The 9,400-nt window shown below is 37.2% G+C and overlaps 1 protein-coding gene across 4 annotated transcripts in view; it reads left to right on the forward strand.

Annotated features, from left to right (window-relative positions):
* The window catches only part of Slco1c1 (solute carrier organic anion transporter family member 1C1), a 43,244-nt gene extending 34,045 nt beyond the window's left edge, over positions 1–9,199 (forward strand). For 3 of the 4 annotated variants that reach the window (XM_006976483.4, XM_015995365.3, XM_076568190.1), the window contains 4 exons: positions 1,695–1,879; positions 2,978–3,042; positions 6,112–6,229; positions 8,032–9,199. In XM_006976483.4, the coding sequence (XP_006976545.1) occupies positions 1,695–1,879; positions 2,978–3,042; positions 6,112–6,229; positions 8,032–8,254 (591 nt within the window). In that variant the 3' untranslated portion in view covers positions 8,255–9,199. Of the gene's footprint in view, positions 1–1,694; positions 1,880–2,977; positions 3,043–4,757; positions 4,801–6,111; positions 6,230–8,031 lie in introns of those variants that run through there. The other variant, XM_076568191.1, reaches the window with a different exon arrangement.
* The last annotated feature ends 201 nt before the right edge of the window (positions 9,200–9,400 follow it).

The raw sequence follows: 9,400 nt of genomic DNA on the forward strand, positions 1-9,400 counted from the left end.
GAACAGCACAAATATATTTAAATATAATTATTGGCTAGTTATGAATGCTTAGCCCAACACATTTGAGGACACCCCAGATGATAGTGAGACACAGGAACATATAACAGCAAACAAGATCAGGATTAGAATATATATATATATATATGAATTGTGTCAACTTTATTTCATTCTTTATTTGCAAATTCACTCTTCAGTGATGAAAATGACAACTTGCTGTCTTAGTTAGTATTCCCATTGCTATGGTAAAATACCATGGCTTGGAGAAGAAAGGGTTTATTTCACTTATGCTTCCACATCACAGTCCCTCATCCAAGGAAGTCAGGACAGGAACTCAAGGCAAGAACCTAGAAGCAGGAACTGAAGCAGAGGCCCTAAAGGATGGCTGCTTATTAGCTTGCTCCCTGTGGCTTGCACATTCTCCTTTCTCATACAATGCAGAAACCCCTGCATAAGGGTGAAAATCCACAGTGGACTGGGCCCTCCCATATCAATCACTAATTAAGAAAAGCTTTACAGACTTGCCTATAGCCCAATATTATGAAGGCAATTTCTCAGTTATAGTTTTCTCAGATAACTCTGACTTCTGTCAAGTTGAAAAGAAAAACTAGGACTCTTTTAATGTATGATACAAATATATAATAAATATCATGAGATTCTCATAAATAAACTGCACAGATAACCCATGGTGATAAAAAAATTACATCTTCGTATTCAATATTTAGTTCTCTTTTATGTATAAGGATTATTTTTCCTAAAAGACAAGGTAAATTCTTCCATATCTTCTAATTCTGCTCATTTATTTAATGATTTTTTTCTTAAATACTGAAAATAAGGTCAATTTTAGGCTCTGGATATGTAGTAATGACAATATAGGGTGATCTTGCTTTCATAGAGGTTATATTCTAGTAGAGAGATGAAGCTTAAAGATAAATAGCCATATACATAGTGACAGGGACTGAGTTAGGATACCAGAGCAGACAGATGGGCTGTGGTTTAAAAGGGGAGGTCATGGAAGTTATCTCTAAAGAAATCTCTAAGTAGACAAAGGGAAGCTGAGCAGGCAAGAGGATACTTTCCTGAATGGGGAGTAACAGGACCATGAGATGTGGGTGAATTTGCTGTGTTCAAGCTGGGGAGGGGGTGGTTCTAGAACAAAAGTTCTGTAAATTTGCCATTGTAGGAGCCATTTGTGTAAGCAAAACAGAGGGTAATAGGGGAGATTGTTGACCAATGAGATCAGGGTGAGATCTGGGAGCTACATGATAAGAATGGATAATTCACTACAGTGATTTGGGATTCTTACAAATGTATAATAAATCCTAATTTCAGGGTTGAGGGCAGTGAGAGAATTTGAACATTCACTTGGTTACTATGTGGAAAGCAGATTGTGGTTGGTGAGAGTCGAAGTAGGTTGAGCAGAAAGATAATCATAACAGTAATCAAAGCATGAAATAGCAGTGACAGTCATGTGTAGACTGTAGGTCGCTATTTAAACAGTGAAATACTCTATTAGACTTTACCTTAATATATGTTGATATATTAATATGTTAATATATGTTAGTATAAGCAAAAAGTATTCCTCATTGCTCATGTAATACCTATATACTATACTAAAAGGTTTTTAAAAGAAATATGTAACTTCTGATTTAATTAAATATATCTCAATAATTGGACTTTTCTCTACTGTGTTACAGATATTTTCTAACTGCACTTGTGTCGGACTTGCAGCCCCTAAGTCAGGAAACTGGTCAGGCATGATGGGCAGGTGTCAGAAAGATAATGGATGTCCCCAAATGTTTCTGTATTTCCTTGTGATTTCAGTCATCACGTCATATACGTTATCTCTAGGTGGCATACCTGGGTATATATTACTCCTGAGGTGAGTGCAGAGACTTCTTCACTCCAACTTTTTCATCAAATACAACATATACTCTTCTTTGGGGTCATGATTCTTGATAGCTTTTTGAAACAATTGGCCCCAGCCCCTGATTTCACTGTCAGATGAGCCCACTTCAGGTTTTTATAGCTGAAAAGAGTTTTCTTAGTTCAATATATTTGTAAACCCTTGATCTAGAGCAATGTTAAAACCTACATCATTGAAGTTTTACACTAAACACCATTTGGGGCTTCTGATGTTGGAGTCAGTATTAATAACACAAATAAAATGTACCTTCCATCAAATGTATGTAATAGACAATTGTGAAATACTTCAAAGGTATGTTTAATAACATGGTGTTTTGAACTGGCCATTTTGATCTATAGGCTATTATATTTTACACATTACTGCTAAGACTGGAATTTTCTATGATGGGTGTTATGTTTTTTAATCAATTCTAATCTATGAATATTATGTGAATGACTCAAAACAATTTTATATACAAGACCCTAAAATATGCATTCCTTTGTATATTTATATTTGTATATTAATTAGAATATACATTTTAAAGAATTATTTAAATAAAAGTTAAGCATTGATTTCTAGTAGATCATATATTTTAAAATGTGAGGATTTTAAATTTTTTATCACTCTTTTAAATCAAATTAATGAAATTAAAGAATGATTAGATAATCATGACCAGATTAAAGGTTGTATGAAAAGGTGTTTATGTGTGTGTGATGTGTATACATGTACATGTTTGCATGTGTATAGTGCATACTCGTGTGGGTGTGCACTCTTGAGCAGGGCCTAGATTGATGTTAGCAATCTCCTCAAATGTTCTTTCAGTGCCCTTTTACCTTATTTCTTGAAGCAGCATCTCCTAGTCAGAACTCATGTTAGTCTACTAGCCATCTCGCTCTGATGATTGCCTGCCTTTGCTTTCTCAGTCTGTACTAACAGCCAGATCACCAAGTCCACTCAATATTTATGTGTGTTCTTAGTTTCCGAACTTCAGCCTCCATAGTTGTGTGGCAAGTGCTTTAGCCATTGAGAAATCTCTCAGGCCATATTTTCTAAATGGTGCTTTTCCTATTTTAGGTGCATTCAACCACAACTTAAGTCTTTTGCTCTGGGTATCTACACTTTAGCAATAAGAGTTCTTGGTAAGTATAATCAAAAGGACTTTTTTTTTTCTTCTCTTTCTAAAACATTGTCTGTATGTGTGTGTGTTTATATTGGTTTATTGTCAGGGGCCCCAGAAGTGTCATAGACAATGGGGAAATAATCCATGGAAGGTGAGGAGTGAAACTTGGGTCAGCACTACTTTAGCAGCGTCTGGGTCAAAACTTCCAGCGTCTGACCTCATGGTTTATTTTTCTTACACATTTAAGCACAGTAAAACTTGGAGGGAAAGTCTCCACAATCATCACAACAAAACTTCAGGGACAGCTACATTGAAATCCCCTGGCAAGCTATCAAAGCACCTGTAAACTTAATAAGAATGAGTTCTATTGGCTGATTGGCTGATGAACAGCACTCAGGGTAAGGGCCTAAGAAGGAAGGATCTGTGATAAGCATAAGGATAGACTCTGTTGATGGAGGATTCAATGTACATGGGCCTCTTTCATAAAGAAGGATTGCACTCACTGAGAGACAAAGCTCAAGGTAAGGGCCTAAACTGTGCTCCCAGTTTTGGGGGATTCAGGAAGGCTGGCTCCATAGAATAGCAAAAAGATCACTAGGTTGTTAGACTACATCCACTCAGGTTCTTCCAATGCTTTCTCTGAACTGAGCCTCCTACAGTTTATACTGATGCACAATTTCAAATGAGTATGGACTTCCTGGCTTGTCACTGTTTAAGGACCATAGCTTGCACTCTTCTACAGGTACAAATGTCATCATTTTGTATGACCACAATGCATCATCACAGTCAAGAAATTTGGTACCAATGTGTTATTATATCTTCTATATATTACACAATCGAATTTAATTCACTATAATGATGCCCTTCTACACCCTTCTACACTCTCGTTCCAAAGTGAGTGGAGGGCCATGTACTGCATTTAGCTACCCTTGTCAGCCTCTAATAATCCTTCCTTTTTGTATTTAGGCAAGTCTGTCGTTTTTATGGCTACTCTTCATTTGCATTTACCTGGTTGTTTTTGTAAACAGTCAATAAAATATTTCAGGTGAGAACTATATAGGTGACACTGTGTGTCATTTTGCCCATTCTGTCCTGAAAGCTGACTTTAGGGTAGACCATCACTGGATAATGGCCTCTTGGTGAAAGTTAGGGCCGTAACTGTCTCCACAATAAAGATCATTTGTCAATAATAAGTGATCTGTGAGATGACGTCATTATTTCATTTCTGCCATATGTTTTGCCTGAAGCTGAAATGACTATAATTGATTCTAAATTAAATCAATTATATCATGACTATTTATAAAACTTCAATGGAATTTTAAGCAGGCAATATTTTAAAAGTAATTCCTGTTTGTTATCAAAGGCCTATGTGTCATGATGGTATCATGAATACATTAGGATGGCTTTAGTAAGAGTACACTATTTTGTGTAACTATACACTGTGGTTTGAATATGAAATGTGCTCTCGCGGGTTTCATTTGTTTGAGTGTCAGAAACCAAGCTGGTGTCACCATTTGGAAGGCTGGGGTACCTTTAGGAGGTGAGACCTAGCTGGAGGAGGATATCTCTAATGAAGGGGGCCTTGAGGTTGATAACTTGTCAATTTCTAGCCGGAGTTTTCTATGCTTCTTGCCATAGCTGCTTGCCAAGCATGCCCCTGCTGCATGGACCAAGCCCTTGACATGCTTTCCCCACCATGATTCATTCAAATACCTTGAACTGTTCCTTTGTTAGGTGTAAAAATGTTGGACTCATAAACAACAGCAACAATGGTGCAAAACAGTTGTTAATAGACCATCTGTTTACAATGCATAAAACAGAAATGAAGCTATGAACTCATTTTAATCCTTCCAGAATACTTGTGTTGGAATTTGTTGGTAAGAATTATCTTTTCTCCCTAGGAAGGATTTTGCCCTCAATAATCAGTTACTGAGCAACGATGAACACTATAGCACAAGTAAGAAAGGAACTCCCTGTGCCTGCATAGTTTGTGTTCTGGCAGAGAGCACAATTAAACAAGCTGTTCCAAGAGCATTAAGGGTTTGTGAAAGGGAACAAGTACTGTAGGCTGGTGAGCAGAATTAATACACTTTAGGTCATAGGAACGGCCCTTTCTGAAGGGAATCACTTAAACTGAGACTCAAAGGGTATGTGTGCATTAAGAAGACAGAGGCAGGGAGGAAGGGTGATGGTACAAGTTTTTAATTCCAGTACTTGAGAGGCAGAGGCAGGAGGATCTATGTGAGTTGTAGACCAGCCCGATCTACATAGCGAGTTCTAGGAAAGGCTCCAAAGCTACACAGAGAAACCCTGTCCCACTCGCAAAAAAAGAAGAAGAAGAAAAGGGAGATAAGAAAAGTCAATTTGTTTCAGAGAAAGAAAGCTACTCAAGGCATTAGGCAAGAGGACAGATTATTTTTAAGCATCAAAAGACATTCAATAAAACTGAGATCCAAAATATAAGGCGATGAATATGACCTCAATGAGGCCAGAAATGTACTGTTTGGTCTTGGAACAAACACCTTAGGCAATTATCTATGTGGTTATTTGCAGTAAATAGGTAAGAGAGTGCTAAGGAAATTGGCAAAAGGAATCTTTAGCTATTGCTTTTATTGGGAGTGGGGTTGCTAGGAATCAAACCCAGGGCCCTGAAGTATGCTAGGCAAATTATCTACTAGTGAGCTGTACACATACCATTGCTAAGCTTTACATTACAGCAGTAGAGAGGAGAACAGACACCTAAGTAGAGATTTTGCATGACTTGGGATGTACTAAAAATGAGCGAGCAAGGGGCTCAAAGATGGCATCCAAGCTCCTCGCCCTGGCCACTCGGTGAGTCAGTTGAGGGAGAAGTTGTGTTCACATTGAGTGTAATGCATCGGAGATGTGTACGTGGAGGTATACTAATGAGAGTTACTGTATGAGTCCAGAGCTTGGGACCAAACCCTGAGCCATAGAAAGAGGTCTCTGTGAGAAACTGTGGCTTTTTGTCTCCCGAGCAGTGATTACTGGGCTCAAGATAAGTAAGTGGTTCTACGTCACCATTCATGACCAAAAACTTAGATGCAATCATTTGTGTTTCTTGCAGCAGGAATCCCAGCTCCTGTGTATTTTGGTGTTTTGATTGATACTTCATGCCTCAAATGGGGATTTAAAAAATGTGGAAGCAGAGGCTCCTGCAGACTGTATGACTCACATGCTTTCAGGTACCATGTCAAACACATTCCCAGATCTCTGTGCTGCTATATCACATTTTATATAACATCACTGAAACCTAGAATTTCTTATGGACTTTTCATGTTTTTAAGATAAATCAACCAAAAACTGGGAGCTGTTTCATATACCATTCTATTATTTGATATTTGACTTAAGATATATAGTTCCAAGTGTTAACACTGAATTTCATTTTAAATGTCATCATTATTTTATTCTTATTTTTAAGTCATTATACAAAGTAATAGATTTAATGAATTTTACACACATGTATCATTATACTTTGTTCTAATTTATGCCCCCTCAAATAATCATTTTTTAATATGATGAAAATTAGTCAGATAAAATGCCTCACACCTGGAATCCCAGAATTTTAGGGGGCTAACAGAAGAGAACTAATGCTCCCTTGAGGTCAGCCTGAGCTATATAATATGTTCTTGGCTAACCTGAATCTACAGAGTGAATAACCCTGCGTTATAACACACACACACACACACACACACACACACACACACACACACACACACACACATGCATATACTCATGAGCACGTACATATGACAAATGATGAAAATTTCTAGAATATAATAACATTTTTGAAAGATTTTGCACACAAATGTCAAGACATTCCCTGAAACTCAGATGCATTTAAATTTAGGTCACATTCTGGGTTTAATTCTATTCTTTTTTAAACTGAGCCAAACTGTACCATTTACGTCAGCACTAATCCCCTGGGCAAGATCTGGATTTGGCTCTCAATCCGTCCGGCTCTTATTGCCAAGCTGATGTTCAATTATTCCAGTACTTGAAATGCATAAAAGTAAAAAGCTTCCTCTGTGTGGGTGAGCGTGTCTAGGGTGGAGAGCATGGTTTTCTCACTACGGTATCATTCAGTCCTGTTCATCAAACCTTTATTCTCCTTATTGCTCAAAGCCATACTCCAGTGGCTCAAGACCAGGGACTTCCTTTTTTTTTCAAAGACTTACAAGCTGAACACTTTGTTTTAGAGAAGTAAAGCTGGATCTCCAGCATCTGAGTTGAATGTGAATTAGTCAGATCATCTCAAATAAGATAGGTTTAATAGGCTTTGATGTTTATGTGTGAAGGGTTTTTGGTCCATAAACCAGGCCAGTTTGGGGAGTATGATTTGGCGTCTGCTCTCATTTGCTGAGACTAAGTATTCACTGTAATGTGCCAGTTGTGTGAGGTGGAGACTGTGAGAGCATTTACCATGTGACCAGGACAAAGTGTAAAGCCTGTCCTTCTGTGTTCTTCTGGTACTAAAGACTTCTGAGGCAAGAGAGCAAACTGAGCATCAGGCTCATTTTCAGGCAGTTCTGTGCCACGAAGAATTCTGACCCCTCCTTCAAACTGCTTGCTGCAGCCTTTCCTTGGAATGTGTGAGAGGAATATTTGAGACAGGATCACCACATGACTTAGTCAAACCTAGACACTTTGGAAAGTGAAAGAGATCCTTTTAAAATTATACTTAGGACAGCAGTAGTCTAACTGGGACTGCCCTGAGCAAGCAGGAAGATGGCTGCCCAACTTCAGGAACTCCTTACAGAGGAAATGGAGTTTATTATATCATTTGCAGTAACTCGGAATGACAATACTACTAAGAAATACAGTAGCAAATGGCTGGCAGTAGGTCACCAGTATTCATAGCCACAGGCCTACTCTACATCTGTGTCCTCTAAGAGAGTCATTATCACACTATTAGAACCTTCAGTTTATGTTTTATTTCAAGTTGAGTAGTTGTAATAATTATAACCTAGATTCTCTCTTCTTTTAGACACATATACCTGGGACTGACCACACTCCTTGGTTCAGTGTCCATTTTCCTAAGCATGGCTGTGCTTTTTGTTTTAAAGAAAAAGTATGTTTCAAAACCCAGCAGCTTCATAACCACCAGAGACAAAACAGTGGTGTCTTCAAGCTTCAAGAAGGAAACATGTGCTGCAAGGGATCGTGTGCTGCAGCCCAAGTACTGGCCAGGCAAGGAGACACGACTTTAGAAAAGTCATGAAAAACAAGCAAACATGGAGGTCATTTTATCCAATACATGAAAATTCTGTAAACAAATAAAATCATAATCAAAAGGGCTTCAGCATGTAATTTCCTTCTCCTTTCAAAAGTGTGTCTGCTTTTATATTTTACTCTAAGCACCAGATGACAGAACTCTAATAAATATCACTAAGCATAGAAGATATAGATGAAAAATGATTTTAAAACCTTTTAACTTATTTATACATTCCTTTTAATTATTTTCTTATTTCTGCTTTGTTCTGCATTGTGTCCATTGATAAGTAAGATGTATTTCTGGGAAAAATTGTCTCTCATGTCTGATTATGACATGTCATCTCTAAATTGAATCATTTTGGGTAGTTCCTAAGAAGGGCATTCAGTTTTAGATCCTCTTGGAATGCAGCAATTGATACAGAAAAGATTCATCATGACAGAGTCTTGGAAGACTATTTTAATTTATTAGTTCCCCCACTAATCATATATATATATACATATATATATATGTTCATTGTGACATTAGAAGCATCCATGGCTGCATTGTCATTAATGTCATTGTGCTTTATTTTCTATACAATGAATTAAAATATTTTTAAAACAAATGCTATCCATATTTTTATGTATGTAGGCAACTCTCTACTTAGATGTAAGGTGTATTCACAAAATATACTTAAAAGTTAAGTTTGGGGTGTGTGTGTACCTGGGAGGACTGGGAATTAAGCATGACCAGAGTGCACTATGGGAAATTCCCAAATAATCAATAAAAATATCATGGTGGAAAATGTAGAATTACAGATACTACAAATTGCATATATATCTGTGGTCGTATGCATTACTGTGTAGTGTATCTGTGTTATATAATGTTTATGTTTACCATATATGCACTATATAGTTTATCTGTATTTTATATATAAAGCAGTCAGAGATTTTGACCCTCCAAGGGCTCATTTTCATCCTTTTGAGATTGTAGGCTCTAGATTCCATTTGTTTGTCCTAGTTTTTTTTTTTTTTTTTTTTTTTTTTTTTGTCAACTTGATACAAGCTAATGTCGTTTGGGAAGAGGGACTCTCAACTAAGGAAATCCCTCCATAATACTAGCCTATAGGCAAGTCTGTGAAACATTTTCTTGATTAATGATT

Source organism: Peromyscus maniculatus, chromosome 3 (genome assembly GCF_049852395.1).
Source record: "Peromyscus maniculatus bairdii isolate BWxNUB_F1_BW_parent chromosome 3, HU_Pman_BW_mat_3.1, whole genome shotgun sequence".
NCBI classification, from domain to species: domain Eukaryota; kingdom Metazoa; phylum Chordata; class Mammalia; order Rodentia; family Cricetidae; genus Peromyscus; species Peromyscus maniculatus.